Source organism: Solanum dulcamara, chromosome 7 (genome assembly GCF_947179165.1).
Source record: "Solanum dulcamara chromosome 7, daSolDulc1.2, whole genome shotgun sequence".
Taxonomy (NCBI): domain Eukaryota; kingdom Viridiplantae; phylum Streptophyta; class Magnoliopsida; order Solanales; family Solanaceae; genus Solanum; species Solanum dulcamara.
Window position 1 is genome coordinate 57,692,551 of NC_077243.1, and position 18,920 is coordinate 57,711,470.

General features: G+C 35.1%; 1 protein-coding gene across 4 annotated transcripts; it reads left to right on the forward strand.

Annotated features, from left to right (window-relative positions):
• Positions 1 to 10,524: 10,524 nt before the first annotated feature.
• Positions 10,525 to 18,708, forward strand: LOC129896515 (CBS domain-containing protein CBSCBSPB5-like). Of its 4 annotated transcripts, none has more exons than XM_055972438.1 (14): positions 10,525 to 10,785; positions 11,090 to 11,258; positions 13,396 to 13,528; positions 13,616 to 13,786; positions 13,942 to 14,020; positions 14,126 to 14,239; positions 14,814 to 14,880; positions 15,036 to 15,141; positions 15,231 to 15,289; positions 16,741 to 16,847; positions 16,947 to 17,080; positions 17,564 to 17,649; positions 17,723 to 17,812; positions 18,229 to 18,708. In XM_055972438.1, the coding sequence occupies exons 2-14, from the start codon at positions 11,184 to 11,186 to the stop codon at positions 18,409 to 18,411; spliced, it is 1,404 nt and encodes a 467-aa protein (XP_055828413.1). In that variant the 5' UTR covers positions 10,525 to 10,785; positions 11,090 to 11,183; the 3' UTR covers positions 18,412 to 18,708. The 4 variants fall into 4 exon arrangements, with proteins under 4 accessions (XP_055828413.1, XP_055828414.1, XP_055828412.1 ...); XM_055972439.1 differs by having other exon boundaries at positions 10,525 to 10,737; XM_055972437.1 differs by having other exon boundaries at positions 10,525 to 10,690.
• The last annotated feature ends 212 nt before the right edge of the window (positions 18,709 to 18,920 follow it).

The window sequence follows — 18,920 nt, forward strand, 5'->3', positions numbered from 1 at the left end:
AACAGTAAGCTGTCCAGAATTCACGTTTTGATAGTTTTGAGTGAGTTATTTGGGGTTTGTATTGTGTAAGGTTGGTGTGAATTGCTTGTATATATGTTGCAGTTTGTTAGTGTTGGTTGGATGTAGTTATTAATGGTGTGATTGGAAATTCAGATAGGACACATTATAGGGGAGATGCTGCCCAATTTTCGTTAATGCCTTACCTAATTAAAGAACTAGTCGAAGAGACGGACAAGGAAATAGATTCCAGGAATGCTAAGGTGCAACCTAAGATGCTGAAAAGCTAAGAGTGGTTGATATTCGTATTACTTTCATGTTGAATAGGTTCAAAGGACGACGAGGCAAATGGGATAAAGAGTAACTCACAACATGTGTGTAAAGCTTTCTCTTGGCATGTTTTGATATAAGTACATACAGCTATCTCTCATTTCCCTTGATATGTATTTGGTACAAAAATGAGATTATGATGCCATAGTGGTTCACCAAGCCCCATGATGGGCTGGGTACGAAATATGTATATGAAGATCATTTGAAGGAAAGTTCTCTTTCTTCTTTTGGGCATGTCTTTGTCTTAGTTGTAGGTTGAATATGATCTGAGCTCCGGGGTAACTCCATTCTTAAACATCTCTTATTTACTTCTGAATATTGAACTCCTACAGTAGTCGAACTATTTCCCTAGAAACTTTTATATGTTAAAGAAGTACCAAAGGTACAGTCTCCAAGTCTTAAAGACTATACGAGATTAAGTGTTTTTGATTCCATAAATGATTTAGACCTATGTTAATACATGTCTAGGGTCCCCGAAATTACTTTTGAGACGGCCCATAATGGCATTTAGAGGACACTCGAGATGACTACACCGTTACTTGGGTCCTCAAATAAAAGCTTAACTTTCTTATTTTGTCGAGTCTCTGATAATGATTTAAATTGCATATAGTTACTCACTACTCTATTCGTGTATACTGTAACCCTTCTTTCACTGAGTCCCGGGCCGGGTATGTTATCGTGCACAATTCACTACATTGTTCATCGAGCCCCTCACTAGAGGGTCGGGTACGTATGTATATATATGATGATGTGTTGTAATAAGATGGTGATGGCACCAGGCCTATGATGGTCCTACAGATGTGATTTACCAGACCCCTGAAAGGGCCGGCTATATTATATAAATTGAGCATGCATGCTTTTGTGATTCACAGATACAGGTACATGTCCTCGATTTGATAATTTGTTCCCCTGCTTCTCTATTTCGAATATACCTCCAGTGTATTATGTTATATTTTACATACTCAGTACATATGTCGTATTGACCCCCTTTCTCGGGGGGCTGCGTTCATACCTACAGGTATAGATACAGGTTTTGGGAGTCCGTCAGCTTAGGATTTTATGCAACTCAGCTGGAAGAGGCTCCATTGTATCGGGGCCTAGTTTTTGATACTGTTCACTGATGTATAAAATTATTTTGTCCATTTGGGGGTACGGCGGGGGCCCTTTCCCACCATATATTGTCATTTATATTTTTAGAGGTCTGTAGACATGTATATGTGGGTTGTGTATGTCAGTTTGATTCAGCTGGGTCTACATGATATATGATATATTTTAATATGTTATGGCAGCCTTGTCGGCTTGCGTGCCTTGTCATGTTATGGTACAAACGAAAAGGGCTACAGGTTTATGAAAATATTATCGCCCAGTAGGGCTCTGTTACATGATATTATTTTATTTACAGTTCAATGTGACCATAGCTGATAGATATGTATACGGGGGGTCCAGGTCGGACCCTAGTCACGGCTTATGGGGTTGGGTCGTGATAGCCACCATAGGATTATTGCCAATATGTCCTAGCAAGTGGATCCACATATAGCACATGTTCATGATTATCCTCTTAGTGGCTAGTAGATTCCCCTTTTTCCGTTGTATGAGGAGAAATTGGGATTCTATGTTATAGCTTGCATGGCCTTATTGTCGGTTACGGTTATATCCTACATATGTATGGTCCATGATGATTTACTTTACTAATCCTATCCTTTACATTTACATGATACTTTTATGGTTTATTGTGCATTGACGCTTTCTCATGTGTACTTATGATTTTACTACCTCTTTTATCATGCTATTTGAAATGGTCGTTTGCAGAACATGATTTTATTATGCATTACATTTCCTACATACTTAGTATATTCAAACGTACTAACATAAAATTCATTTCCTACATTATACCACAATATAGGGACGGACGCTCCATCCTATTCTCATGGCTAGTTGGTGATTTATCAAATATTATGTGGTGAGTCCTCATGCTTCGAGGGCAAGCCAAGTCTATATTTTCTTCTCTTGCCATTCTTAGACTATGACGATACATTGAGACTATTCCATGTTATGTTATTACTTTTCTTTTAGGGTGAGCTAGGAACACGTCCTAGTCATCGCTTATGTTAGTTCATGTAAAAGAATGTTGGATATGTGCATGGAGTGTTGTCTTACTTCATTTCTTACGAGTTTCTACTTTATTATTACCTTATATATGCTTATGATATGCTAAGAGGATTTATCGGGGTTTCTTCAGGAATCCTAATCATCGTGTCACACCTAGGGCCTAACTTGGGTCATGACACTCTCGTAGGACCTGGGGTCTAATTATTGGACTTACTAGAAATCGCACCATGGGTCTGTGACCACCCTCTTACGAGTCATAGACCCTAAGGCGGATCGTAAGTAACCTCTCATAGGCTTGACTGGGATTTTTTCTTGGGGTTTACGAACCCCTTTCTATGGTTCGTAAGGTCTTAGATTGATCATAGGCTTGGGTCACAAGACCTAAGTTCATATTCTTATAGCTATTTGAGTGTGTCACAGGAGTTACGAGTTAACCCTACAAGTCGTAACTCCTTCTACTGGTTATTGCCTTGGCTCATAGGACTGGCCATCAGGATTTAGAAATTTCCTAAGTGTTGGCGACCCTACGTGTCCCACCTACAACTCGTAGGAGCTTCTACGGGTCGTAGGTCCCATACATGGGCCACTATGCAAATTTAACTTCTTTTTTCTCAACTTTTCTCTGGTTCTTGGAATTAATCTAAGTTAGAATAGTATGGGGTGTAACAATTTTGTGTAGTTATATATGCCTATCTTTGGTGGATGAGTGGGCATCCTTGAAAAGATACATATGTGTATTTGTGTATCTTGATTGTATAAGATGAGTAAGCAACTTTAAATACAACATCAAATGAATAAAAGTGATCTAAGGGTGAATAAATGTAAGTTATATAAGAGCGAATGAATATATGTAATAAAATAGTGAATGAATACAAGTGATACAAGAGAAAATAAATACAAGCGATATAAGAGCAAGAGAGATCAAAATACAAAATACAGCCTATATGCATTCATGAATATAACAAATAAAATCGCTTTACACCTTAAAATATAGAAACATAGCCTAAATGCACAAATGAATACAACAAATATAATCTCCTGACATCTCAAAAATATAGAAATACAGAAGGAGAGGTGGAAAAATACAATACACAAAGAGGGATGATGAGAGAGGGAGAGAGAGAGATGCAATCTAAAAACACGTATCAAGACAACAAATATAGTCGCTTGAGGCCACAAAAATATAGAAATATAGAGAGAGTGTGTGGTGGAGATACAATATATATATATATATATAGAGAGAGAGAGAGAGAGAGAGGGAGAGGGAGAGGGAGAGAGAGAGAGGGAGAGGGAGAGGGAGAGATAGAGAGACATAATACAACTTAAATGTGTATATAAATACAATAAATACAATCGTTTGATATCACAAAAATGTATAAATATAGATAGAGAAGGGTGGAAATAAAAAATACAGACAAAACAAATGAATATAGAGAGAGAAGGGTGGAAATACATTGTATACAATCATCTAACATCTTGAAAATATAAAATACAGACAGATGTGAAAATACAAAATAGAGTGAGAGAGGGGGCCGAGAGAGACAATATAATTTTAAAAAATATATGTATACAATAAATGCAGTCGCCTGACACCTCAAGAACTATAAAAATACAGAGAGAATGTGGTGGAAATATAAAAAAATACAGAGAGGATAAAACTAGAGAGAGAGAGAGAATACAACATAATCGCACATATTAATACAACAAATATAGTAGCCTCATACCTCAAAATGTAGAAATACAAAGAGAAAATAGTGGAAATCAAAATAAGAGAGATGTGAAAAATATAAAATATCAAAAAGGAGAGACGTGTGTTCTTAGAGGTTTTGGCAGATAAGATGACTATATGTTAACCACATAACTCTGCCTTGTGCAACATAATTTCCACTTTCACAAGAGGTTGTGATGTATTTAATTTTTCCAATGTTTACTTCCCATTTTCTATAAAGTAATTTGTCTTTTTAAAAAAACATTTTACCACATGATTAATAACAAAAAAATCTAAAAATCACTGACATATGGGTAAGATTAGAGATCTATAGGCATAGTTTGGGTATTACAATACATAATTATTGTTTGAGATGCTAAGCAGAAAAATTAAAAACAATCTCTCGTCTCTTTCCTCAATCTCGCTCGCATTCTCCTTGTCTCTTTCTCTTTCTCTTTCTCTTCTTCTCTCTCCCTCTCTTGCTTGCCTCTCTCCTCTATCTCTGTCTCTGCCCTATCTCGCCTATCTCTATCTATTTATCTATATATATCTTTCTCTTCTATCTCTCCCCCTTTTTGTATTTTGTATTTTTCACATCTCTTTTTTTTAGATTTTCATTCTTTTCTCTAAGTTTTTGAGGCATGAATAAAAGTGATACAAGAGTGAATAAATATAAGTGATACAAGATCGAATGAATACAAGTAATACAAGAGTGAATGAATACAAGTGATACAAGAGAGAATAAATACTAGTGATATAAGAGCGAGAGAGTCAAAATACACAATGCAGCCAACATGCATGTATGAATACAACAAATACAGTCCCTTAAAATATCAAAAAGAATACAATAAATACAAAAGGAGGGATGGAAAAATAAAATACAGAGAGGGAGGATGTGACAGAGAGAGAGATGCAATCTAAAAGCACATATGAATACAACAAATATAGTCGCTTGAGACCTCAAAATATAGAAACATAGAGAGAGTAGTGAAAATGCAATATATATATATATATATATATAAAGAGAGAGAATACAACTTAAATGTACATATAAATAAAATAAATACAATCATTTGATACCTCAAAAATGTACAAATACAGATTGAGAAGGGTGGACATACATTATATACTATTGTCTAACACCTTAAAAATATAAAATATAGAGAGATGTGAAAATACAAAATAGAGTGAGAGAGGGGCCGACACCTCAAGAACTATAGAAACAGACAGAGAAAGTGGTGAAAATACAAAATACTGAGAGAGAGAGAGAGAAAGGATACAACCAAATTGCACATATTAATACAAAAAATATAGTAGCCTCATACCTCAAAAAATTTAGAAATAGAGAGAGAAAAGAATGAAAATACAAAATAAGAGAGATGTGAAAAATACAAAATACTAAGGGAGAGAGATAGAAAGAAAGAAAGAAAGAAAGAAAGAAAGAAAGATAGATAGATAGATAGATAGATAGAGAGAGAGAGAGAGAGAGAGAGGCGAGAGAGAGATAGGAAGAAGACGAGCAAGATTGAGGAAAAAGGTGAGAGATTATTTTTAATTTTTTTTGCTTAGATCTCACACAATAGTTATGTATTGTAAATATCTAAATTATACTTATAGATCTCTAATCTTACCCAAATGATAGTGATTTTTAGAATTTTATTGTTATAAAATCATGTGGTAAAATGAAATCTTTAAAAGCCAATTTACTTAATAGAAAATGGGAAGTAAACATTGAAAAAAATTAAACGTGTCATAGCCTCCAGTGAAATTGGAAATTACATTACCCAAGGTTGATTTATATGGTTAACATGGAATCAAATCATCCGCCAAAACTTCTAAGAACACGGGTAGCATCCTCCAAACACTCATTCAATTCAATTTTTGATCATTTTCAAAAAATTGAAGAATTTTCCTGGAAATATTCTCTTCAACGTAATCCTCACACTGTTAATTTGATCCATACACTTTGAAGTATCCATTTTCTTATTTTGAAATTAATTTATTTGTGCAATGTATGCATGCGCAGATGTCAACGAGTGTAGGAGGAAGAACGGCGTCGAGGAGAAGCTTGTCAATTGGGGGACTCCCTGTGTCTCCTCATCGAAAATTTCTATCCACTTCTCGTTCCATGTGTGTTTTCTTTTCATTCCCTAACATTGGTTTATTACATACATGCAAGGGAGCTTATGGGATGAGAATATATCTTTATTTCCATCTTTTTTCATCAATTTGGTATCATACATTGAGGTCTGATGATCAATCCCCTGAAGGTCATTAAAACGTTGGTACATTCTCATTTAGGTAGTTGGATGTAGTATTGCTTCTTCGATTTATATATATATAGAATTTTCCTCCGGAGCTTGTGAATTTGGGAGCTACTGATGCCATTGTTTCACGTTCGCCTATTAATAATTTTGTAGAAGACTGTCCCTGCTTCTACGGTGGAAAGATTGAATTGTGAAGTACAATATTGGTTAAGTTTCTTATGTATCCGTAAAATATGTACCTACAATATTGCTTAAATTTCTGATGAGATGGAAATGAGATTGTGGTGTAGGTTAAATTGGATGAAGGAAAAGGAGAGTCTATACCTTGCTTTGTGTGCTTGACAATGTGGAAATCATAAGCTTAGGAATTCGAAACCAAGGACATAATGAAGTGTGTGAATCAAAAGTATTGGAATTGCAAACAAGCTGATATTGTAGCCTGTAAATTCCACTTAGAGGGTCCATATTTTGAATTTCATTTGCCATATTGAACACCTCAGATGGGTGGTATGATACTCTACTAGAAAGTAAGGTTTTCCCATCATGAATCAATGGAAAATTTGTGTTATAGAATATGATTTTCCCATTGATTTCCCACCGAACAAGCTTCAATGGGAAAAAATACATAGTGGAAAATAAATTTTCACTGAAATAGTGTCAAACTTTCTAATTTTACCATATGAAATAATTATTATTTTTTTCCTTTCATAATATCTATGGGAATAACATCAACATTTTTCAATAGAACATTGTTGAAAAAATAAACTTATACACATTATTTATTTTGTTCACATTATATTTAATTTGATTCATGAACTAGTAGATTAATGTATTAAGAGATACATGAATTGGTGAAAAAGTCTAAATTAATTCTAGTTAGTTTTATTCATGAACTTGGAGGATGTGAAGTATTAATTATGATACACGTATGCTAGGCTAGATACATGGATTAATTCACCTATAAATAGTCGTGTAATGTAGCTATATTGTAGTAAGAAAATATTGAATAAAAATCATCTTTCCTCGAATTCTCTTCTACTAAGTATTGAGTATTATTTGTGTCGTCTTTCTCTCCCAAATTTCCAACATTTGGTATCAGAGCCGGTGTGTTTGAAAGACAACAAAACATAGAGAGAAATTGAGCAACATCAATGGAATTCCATTCCAAGTTCCGATGCTCACCAAAGAAAATTATGGAAGTTGGTGCATCTAAATAAGGGCTTTGCTTGGAGCCTATGATGTATGAGAAATTATGTAGAGTGGCGTTGAAGAAGAAGAGAATGTCGATGGCACAAAGAAGAAAGACTAAAAGGCACTCGCACACTCATCCATCAAAGTTTGGATGAAAAGATATTCGAGAAGGTTGCAAATGCAACCAACTCCAGGCAAGCATGGGATATTCTTCAAACCTCCTTTAAAGGTTTGGATAAGGTGGAAAAAGTTCATCTCCAAACCTTAAGAGGAGAATTTGAATCACTGCTAATGAAGAAATCCGAATTAATTTCGGATTATATTTCAAGAGTCTTGGCGGTTGTCAATCAAATGAAGAGATATGGTGAAGTGTTGAATGATGATAGGGTCGTTGCAAAAATATTACGATCCCTAGATTCAAAATTTAATTATATTTTTGTTGCTATTGAAGAGTCCAAGGACTTGGACACCATGACCATAGAAGAACTCATGGGTTCTTTGCAAAAACATGAAGAAAAGTTGAAGAAATCGAAACAAGAGTCGGTTTAATAAGCTTTGCAAGCGAAACTTTCTTTGAAGGAGAAAGATAAAAAGGCGTGGCTCACAACAAAGAGGTTGTGGGCATGAAAGAGGTAGTGGTAGAGGAGTAAGAGGAGGTAGTCAACCTCCGACCAAAGAAAAAAGAAGTCAAGACTCCAACCAAGAAAGAGACCATGAAAGAGGTAGAGGATGGAGGTCAAATCAAGGAAGGTATGACAAATCAAATATTGAGTTTTATACTTATCATAAATATGGTCATTTTTCATGGAAATGTAAAAATAATTTGGAGGAGATAAATAATTTTGTGGAGAGAAAAAATAAAGATGAAGATGACACTTTACTCATGGCATGTAAAGAAGAAGAAAGTGTAGAAAAAATATAAATGGTACCTTGATTCCAGTGCAGGTAGTCATATTTACAGGAAGAAGCATTTATTATTGAGGAGTTTAATGATGGCAAAATCACTCTTGGAGACTCTTCAAAAGTTCAAATCAAAGGAAAATGTACAATTTTAATTCGTTTGAAAGATGGAAGTCATCAATTTATCTCCAATGTCATGTATATACCGGAGATGAAAAGTAATATTCTGAGTTTGGGACAGATTTTAGAGAAAAATTATGACATTCATTTGAAAGATAAAAAGTTGATCATGAAAGATGAAAAATGGGAGATTTTTAGCCAAAGTTTCCATGGCTAAAAATAAAATATTTGTGTTGAATCTCCAAAGTGATGTACCAAGGTGCTTATTTTCATGTGTCAAAAATTCTTCTTGGCTTTGGCATATGAGATTTGGCCATTTGAGCTTTGATAGTCTAAGATTGATGAAAAAGAAAAATATGGTGAAAGGGTTGCCAACCATTAACCATCCTAATCAGCTTTGTGAAGGATATCTTTTTGGAAAGCAATCAAGGAAAAATTTCCCAAAGAGCATTGACAAGTGCACGATATCATTTAGAATTGATTCATATGAATGTGTCCGGACCTATCAGACCAGCCTCACTTGGTAAAAATAATTATTTCCTTCTCTTTATTGATGATTATTCTCGAAAAACTTGGGTGAATTTTTTGAAGGAAAAATCTGAGGTGTTTGAAAACTTCAAGAATTTTAAGAGTTTGGTGGAGAAACAAAGTGGCTACCAAATAAAGTCACTTCGATTCAATAATGATGGAGAGTTCACTTCAAATGAATTCCAGGCTTTTTGTGGGAAAAATGAAATACATCATTTTTTGATTGTCCCAAGATTGCCTCAACAAAATGGCGTGGTGGAGAGGAAGAATTGAACTATTCTCAACGTAACAAGAAGTATGTTGAAGAGCAAAAATATGCCAAAGGAGTTTTGGGCTGAAGCAATTGCCTGTGAAGTGTATTTATCAAATCACCGTCACACCAAAAGTATTCGTGGAAAAACACCGCAAAAGGGTTGGAGTGTTCTCAAACCAAAAGTTGCTCACTTGTGAGTGTTTGGAAGCATTGCTTATGCACATGTACCGAATGAGAAGAGATCTAAGTTTGATGAAAAAAGTGAGAGGTATGTTTTTGTTGGTTATGCACAAAGATCTAAAGGTTATAAGTTATATAACTCAAGAAATAGCAAGATTAGCATAAGCAGAGATGTAGAAGTTGATAAAGATAGTGCTTGGGAATGAAAATCTAAAGGAGAAAATTTTCTCTTTTAGTCCATTCCTTGATGACGAACATGATGAAGAAGTGGTGGATTGGCCTACTATACTGCCTACCTCCATCGCAAGTTCAAGAAGTTGGAGAATCAAGTTTAATCAGTGTACCTCGAAAGTCTAGAAGTCTTTGAGACTTGTATGACGCAACGGAAGAAGTAACAGAAAATTTAAGTGATTTAACTCACTTTTCTTTATTTGTGGACAACGAACTTATAAGTTATGAAGATGTTGCTGGTAATCCAAAATGGAGAAATGCAATGGATGAAGAAATCAGGGCAATCAAAAAGAGCGACACTTGGGAGTTGACAAAGCATCCAGAAGGAAAAAGCACTATTGAAGTCAAATGGGTTTACACAGAGTATGTGACAACTTCTTCTTGTGTTTGTCATGCAATTTGTCTTAGGAGCTTGTTGAAAGAACTTCACCAAACAAGTTGCAAACATTTTTACCAAGCCATTGAAGATAAATATTTTTGAGAAGCTGCAAATGGCTCTTGGAATCAAGTTTAAGGGGATGTTGAAAAAATAAACTTGTTCACATTATATTTAATTTAGTTCATAAACTAGTAGATTAAAGTATTAGGAGATACATGAATTGGCGGAAAAGTCTACATTAAATTTAATTAATTTTATTCGTGAACTTGGAGCATGTGAATATTAATTATGGTACATGTACAACAAAAAAAACACTTCTCTCCTACTAAATATTAAATATTATTTGTGTTGTCTTTTTCTCCCAAATTTCCAACAAATCATTCGATGGGAAAATGATGATTCCCATATTTCCAACAATCTTGGAAAAGATGCTTCAAATTGAGTAGAACTTCATAGACTAGCTGCATTCAATCCCCAAAAATCACAACCGAGTACATGTAATGTTTCCGTCGATTTGTGCATTTGTTCTCTAAGCTATAAGAGTGTAAGTTAGCCAAAGGTTGTCTTTTGTTCAGATTATTGGCGGATGAAGGTATTTTTTTTTAAAAATAATTCAGTGCTTTTGTTTTTGGGGTTCTTTAGCCATTTAAGTATATTCACTTCTTTAGACCTGAGATGTTGATCAATCGAGTGGAAATCTTTTATGCAAGTCCTAGCCAAGAGATCTCTTTGCTAGTGAATATACTTGATTTTCTAAAATCATATGGGGTTACGCACTAGCTAATTTATATAATCATAGGGTTAGGTATACTGTTGTATTATTAACAATATAATTTACCTCACTTGTGTTTTACTTTTTAATTTAAATGATTGGTTCTCTCTCACATTTGAAACAGGGGTCTGGCTGGAGAGAGGACAGTGAAGAGACTCCGGCTTTCAAAAGCTCTAACAGTACCTGAGTCTACAAGTATTTATGATGCTTGCCGCAGGATGGCTGCTCGCAGAGTTGATGCTTTATTGCTGACTGACTCGAATGCATTACTATGTGGTATATTGACAGATAAGGTTCAACTTCAATCCTTCTTTTCACTCAGTAGATGTTGGAGATTTGAATATTTTCATTTCACTAACTACACTCAATGATGTCACATATTGCATTGGGTGGCATGAATAAAATGGAGGCTTGCCTCTGGAGTCTTATATGGTAAAAACCTAAACTTAAAGGTATGTTCTACGGAGTGGTGGTTCGACCGTCCTTATTTTATGGGGCTGAGTGCTGACCAATCAAGAAATCTCATATTCAAAAGATACATGTTGCAGAGATGAGAATATTGAGATGGATGTGTGGACATACTAGGAGTGACAAAATTAGGAATGTGGTTATTCTAGAGAAGGTGGGAGTGGCCTCTATGACCAACAAGATGAAGGAAGCGAGATGGAAATGGTTTGGGTATGTGCAGAGGAGGTGTGTCGACACCCTAGTGAGGAGGTGGGAAAGGTTGGTTGTAGGGCGTATGCAGAGTGGTAGGGGTAGGCTAAAAAAGTATTGGGAAGGGGTGATTAGATAGGACATTGTATAACTTCATAGTGTGGTAGGGGTAGGCTAAAAAAGTATTGGGAAGGGGTGATTAGATAGGACATTGTATAACTTCATAGTAATGAGGACATGATTTTAAATAGAAAGGAGTGGAGGTCGCGTATTAGGGTAGAAGGATAGTAAGGGAGAGTGTTGTCTTTCCTTGTGAGGTTTAGTGCTTGGTGTAGGACTAGTCGTGCCCTTGTAGTTCTTGTCATATGTTGTTTATTGTATTTAGATTGTCACACTATTTTTCTATTGTTATTGTTTCAGTCCTACAGACTTTATACTTCTATTTATCTTTTTGTATTTGGGATTGATACACTTGAATCAAGAGTCTTTAGGAAATAGCCTTTGTACCTCCAGGAGGTGGTGGTAAGGTCTGTGTACACTCTACCCTCGTTAGACCCTACTTTGTGGGATTTCATTGGGTATATTGTTGTTGGTGGTGGTGTTGTAACTATACTAACATCAAATTATAAATCTTAATCATTTACAACATAATACTTCTCATCCACTCAACATAAGGAAGAAAACATTAAATATTTTATATATGTGTAGTGTTGGCTTATATGAGTCCACTACCATCTAGGAGATCAGGTCCCTTAGCTATATTAATAACATGAAGAACAGTAAAAGCTTGAAGTAAATAACAAGGATATTTACATGGAAATCTTATTGCTCAAGGGAAGAAAAAATCACGACCTGTCATAAAGGATTTCACAAATACTTCACTAACTTTGAGCAACTTGTAAGTACAGACTCCAGTAATCACAAAGGATTAAATTCTTAATCCTACATCCCTTATAACAGCTCTATTACAAGACTCAAAGCAATAGCCCTATTGCCCACTATATCAACTACCTCTAATTAATATGGACTTTACTCAAACAAAACTCGGCTAACTCTAGCCATGAACTCAACTGCACAAGGGTTCCAACTGAAATGATCTATGTTCTTTTAAATCATAGGAATAGATCTTGCAATATACGAGCACAAGATACTAAACTCAAATGACAATTCAAGACTTCTGCAGATCACTCTATTAGGTCCCTTGCCGCTTGTGAGAATAGTCTTTCTTCCTTGAGAGAATGGTTTTTACATTTCGATATTCTTGATTGCAAAAGCTAGGTTGTTTCTTGTCAAAGTGTCTAATGTATAAGATGGACAAAACAACCTTGTAGCATGCTATTGGTTGAGAACTCTGCACCTCCGCTGCCGTGCCCACCTATCACTGCAGGTTTGGCAGCTTTAGAGCTGCACTCCACTATCATGTCCTGAACGCCCACAGCTTAAAGGATTAGGTCCTTCTACCAGATCCTACTACATCATAGTTTGTTAAAATCATCAAAACATATGAATACAACATGTAGGATTTCACTGTCAAGATAGTGGATTTGATGTGTGGTTGGCTAATTAGTAAGAAACAATGAAGAGAACACGTCATAGTAGTTACATGAATTACCAAGAATAATGACTACTTTCTTCACTCTAATATGTCATGCACTTTAATATTTTAATATTAAAATGCTTCTAACTCTAATAGCTAATGTTTTCCTTTTTCACCTGAGTTGATATAGTTTACTTACTTTTCCTTTTTCTATCTGCGTTTCTTTCTTCTTGAAGGATATAACAACAAGAGTTATTGCAAGTGAAGTCAATATTCAGGAAACACCTGTTTCAAAGGTTATGACAAAACATCCTGTTTTTGTGCTCTCAGACACACTTGCTGTAGAAGCATTGCAGAAAATGGTACTAGGTTGGTGTATTTGAAATAACAGAATGTAATACTTTTTGCAACCTTTTGCTACATCTCACCCTGAGTATGGTTGGTTACTCGCTGCAGGAAAATTTAGACATTTGCCAGTTGTAGAAAATGGTGAGGTCATTGCTTTGCTTGATATAGCAAAATGTCTTTATGATGCTATTGCTCGACTTGAACGGGCAACAGAGAAAGGAAAGGCAATTGTAGCTTCTGTCGAGGGAGTTGAAAAAAACTGGGGAGCATCTGTTTCTGGTTGGTTGTCGAACATTTTGTGTTGTTACTGATATAGCTTCAAGAACTATTTATGTGCTGACTTTACCCAGTTCATGTGACTGATTGATGGCCATTGCAAGTAAGATTTGTTAACCTTTTTCGTATTTTAATTAATTCGTGTTTGTATCGTTCAGGTTCTGATTCTTTTATTGAAACACTTCGGGAGAGAATGTTCCGGCCTTCACTATCTACAATCATTTCTGAGAATCCAAAGTAGGTAATATCTTCACTTTTAAACTCCTCAAGAGTATGTCTTTTCACATATAACAGAAAATTGATTTTCTGCAAGTCACCAGCCATTTGCTGTGGTGTTTCCAGGACTGTTACAGTTGAACCAAACGATACTGTTTTAGACGCAGCAAAAAAGATGCTTGAATCTCAAACAAGCTCCGCAATTGTGGCTGTTGATAAGAAACCACAAGGAATTTTAACGTGAGTATTCTGTTAGTAATTTCTATTTTATGGACTCACATATTAATATATTTGTACATAGATATGCTATCAATAAAGTAGCCCATTGTATGATCTAGTAAAGTATTAAAGTTTTGTGCCTTAAAAGTAAATATATATTAATATGAGTTTATTTTAGATAAAATAAAAACCCATGGACCTTTTCTTAAGTTTGATGGAGACTTATTGAAAAGGTACCGTTTAAACCTGAAAGGATACTTAAACAGACTATATAAGGATATGGTCCCTAAGTCAGATACTACGCTTCTTTTCTTTTCTACCCCATCTCTGAGAAGAACTAATAGATTAAGAGCAGTATCAAGACTTAGAAGATCTTGTCTTCTTCAATAAAGTTATTGTCATGGAACAAGGTTAGTTCCCTTACCATTCTCATAGATTCAAATCTTTATCTAATCTAATGATTTACTTGTGATCTTGGGTGAATTCTATGAAGAATTCCAACATATTCTCCCCATCTTAACAAGCCAAACTATATATAGTGTTGTAATGAATGGCATGCTAACCACCAAAAAGATTTTCCTCATGGTCTCTGCAGTTCAAAGGACATACTGATGCGAGTCATAGCACAAGATCTTTCACCAGAGTCCATTATTGTTGAGAGGGTAGTCTCTCTTGTACTCTTGTAATTCAAATAAAAGAAATTGAGAACCTGTATTGTTTCTTAACTACTATTATTTTTTCTTCCTCTGTTTGGGTGTTAGAACAAAACTTGATCCCTGACAACTTTCATACTTAACGATTTATGTGATCCATCCAGGTAATGACTCCCAATCCTGAATGTGCTACAACGGATACACCTATTGTTGATGCTTTACATACAATGCATGACGGGAAATTTTTACACCTACCTGTAATTGATAGAGGTAGGTAGTATTGACCTTTCAGAGTGCATTTTATAAGTGGTTATCGTCTTTTCCTAAGCTTATTACATTTGTATAACTATTTGCTGCAGATGGAATTGTAGTTGCAGTGGTTGATGTGCTTCATATCACTCATGCAGCTGTAGCCATGGTAAGGCATGCAGCAGACACAGACATGTTACTTTTTGGTGACAGATTTCAAGTGTTGTTACTATGCATTTCTAGTTTCTTTCCACAAGCTTAGAATATCCAGAAAGTATCCACCTCGTCATGTTTGTATTTATCCATGGAAAGTGGAAAGTGGAAATGAAAAAACATAACAAGCACTGTATGGAGATTATTCCCAAGCCAGTTACTTTAACACTGAATGCACTTGCAATTGATCATGTAAATTTCTGAAGATTATGGAACTGAACTCACTCACAATTGATCTTGTCTGGGAAAATGTTAACCTGTCAAATATTGGAAGCTGCAACTCTTAATGGTAAGCTGTTACATTAACCATGCATCATGATAAAAGAATGAGAATAGTAAAATATGAGACTGCAGTTAGTTTAATCTGAATCCTTTAGGCATGCATATGACCTAAATGAAATACAAATCATGTGTGTTGCTTAGACTCTTCAAAGATGCCGTTGGGTGTGTGTCAAATTCTCCAAAAGTAATCCATTATTGGACGATCCAACATGGGTGCGACAATATTTTAGGAGAGCCCAAACAACACAACAAATCACCAATTTTCTAAATAACAAATTATGTTTTATGCAACACAATTAAGAACGACTACAGGGATTTAGAACCTAGATTAGAGGTTCATGTGAACCCAATAGTTTTATATATATATATATATATATATATATTGAGAAATTTAGTAAATATGTTTAAATATTTGATTTGAACCCAGTTACCACTATAGATTTAATTTGACATCATTGTAGGAACCCATTAAGTTTAAATAACTGCAAGCAACATTTGAATTTGGAAAATTGTCTTTTGCTAATATTTTGTTTGTTATATATAGGATATCTGCCTCTTTGATGCCTACAAGTTGTGTTTGCTTCTTTTCGTTTTTGTTCCACTCCCCTACCTCAAGAAAAAAAACACAAGAAAGAGAACGTAAACCTTATATACAAGAGCTTGATGAGTATATCCCCAAAACATATGTTTTATTCTCCTTGAGAAAGGTTTACTAAGACTGACTTCTTAAGGGATGTGTGATGTTTTGTTAGTTCCCCTGTTCCTATGTGCGGACAAAAATTAATGGAGTTCATTTCATATTATGTTGATATATATATAGAATTAAGCTTGGTCCAATGTTGTCTGCTTCAGGCTATTACCAAAACACTTTCGGCCTTTCTGGATGTCGTGCTAGTATATATATTCAACTTTCTTGTTTCTTTAATGGGCTAAATTATCATGTATGTTAGTTTCCCATAAAACACCTTGCAAATATAAATATTTCTGAATATCAGTTTTTTTATAAAAAAATGGAATTATTGGAAAAAAGTTTAAGATTTAGGGATATTTATTCATGTCTACACATTACATGTTAAGTCTTCTTGTTACCCAAGCTTTATTCCTAATGTATTGCTCACTAACTAGGTGGGAAATACTTCTGGAGTGAATAACGAAGTTGCAAATACTAGGATGCAAAAGTTTTGGGATTCAGCTATGGAATTGTCTCCAGATGATGATGAAGATACACGAAGGTTAGGACCTTTCTTTCATATTATATTATATGTGTTAATTCCTACTTTTTATTTGTTTTATAGTTAACTTGAACACCCTTTTATATGACATGATCTCAGCATTGCTTCCTTGAAATTAGCTTCTGAAGGGGTAGAGTTGAGAAGATCTATTTCCTATCCTTCGTCAAGCCTGCCTAATACTTTTGCATTCAAGATTCAAGACAGAATGGGAAGGATGCACAGATTCAACTGCAGTATGTTCTTTTCAATGTTTTGCAACTTAATAAGAATGACAAGAACTTGTCATGTATGTATGACCTTGAAGTTAATATTGCTTCCACGTTCAGAGAACTTGTCATATCAGCCTCATGTATCTTGCAATTTGTGTTGTTTTCCTAATTCACAAAATGAAAAATGGGGACTTGTTTAATGTTATGCATCTTGAGATTTGTCTTCCAAACTAATATGCTCATCTTATCATTTGCATATTAACTCCTTTTAATTCTTCTTTGAGTTGGTACTGTTTAAATCTCCGTCAGCCTGCATTGTATATGTAGTGCAGTATTCTTGTTTATTCATGTTTCTGTAGTAGAGAGAGACATTGGAAATGTGCTTCTTGTGATCACACAAAACCTATTAATTAGTAAGAAATTGTATATATATGATTTCACTTTCCGTCATAATCAGTAAAGATGATGTTTTAACTTCCATGTGGCCATACTGTTTCCTTGATTTAGATATCCGGAGCATGACAGATGTCATAACAGCAATTATTCAGAGAGTGGGGGATGACATTAACCGGAAGAACCTTCCTCAAATTCTGGTGGGGATTAATTGTAATTGTGCATGTTTTTTCCTCACTTGATGATATAATCATTGGTAATACTGTCTTGTAGTATGAAGATGAAGACCATGACAAGGTTGTTCTAGCAACAGAAAGTGATCTCACAGCTGCAGTTGACCATGCAAGATCTGCAGGTTGGAAGGTATGATCAGCTGGTCCTTCGTTCTATAACTTGATTTAGTTTGTCTGGATAAAAATTCAAAAGTAAATATAGATAACAGGTAGGATATCGTTGGATCAAATTGAATATTTGGAGTCTAAAAAAGTCTGGACTAATTGAATACTTGTGCAAGAAATCTCTTGATTGAATCATTTTCACTTCTTTGTTAACACATACATTCTTAGATCATAGAACACAACTTCACTACTCAGCTACATTTTATATCCACTGTTAATATATATGGACGGATTCGTCATAATGTTTGCTTGATCTCTTCGGCTGGTATTCCGTAGATTTGTATTTACTTACAAGTAACATGATACTATCTGATACTGTTATGCTGTTCATCATTTCTGGTATACAAGAAAAGGACTAATGAGAGAAATGAACTCCAACAGGGACTAAGATTGCACTTAGACTATTCAGGAAAGCGTGGCCATAGGAAGGGTTCAAGCTCCAACAGTTTGGATTATGCTCATACAGAATCTGCATGGGCTTCAGCTTACAGCGCTGTAGCTGCTGGTGCTGCATTAGTTGCAGGTTTAGGTGTAATAGCATTTCTAAGGAGATCTAGCAACTGATTATTATTTGAGAAACATATTTGCCATCTGCTGTACAGTAGCACATTACTTCAAGACAGAGTAATGGATAAATTTGATTTGAGTAGACGTCGGATGAGCTTTAGGTTTTTAATCGATAGCTCTATTTACTGCAGTCCATTATTTTTTCCTGCAGACATACATGTAGCAGGTGTCTTGGTCTGAAATGGTGTCAATTTTTTTCCGTTGTGAGTCATGTGTGACCTTGAAATTGTATTCGGTATAAACTGGGTAGAGTATGCAAAGTATAGTTCCAGGATTTTTGTAGCAGAACAGAAACCACCTATTTGATCTTCTAATTCCTCTATGCTGTCCTTGGTCACCTAAATCCCCCAGCCCCTCCCCTCTCTTTCTCGTTATTCTGATAGAACAATGTACAATCTTATTTAGATTTTTATTTAGGGAAAAAAACTCAAGCATGTCATCGAACTAGTTATGCTACTAATTAAAAGTTGTGCTTAATTATGCCATCATCATGACACATTTTGTCA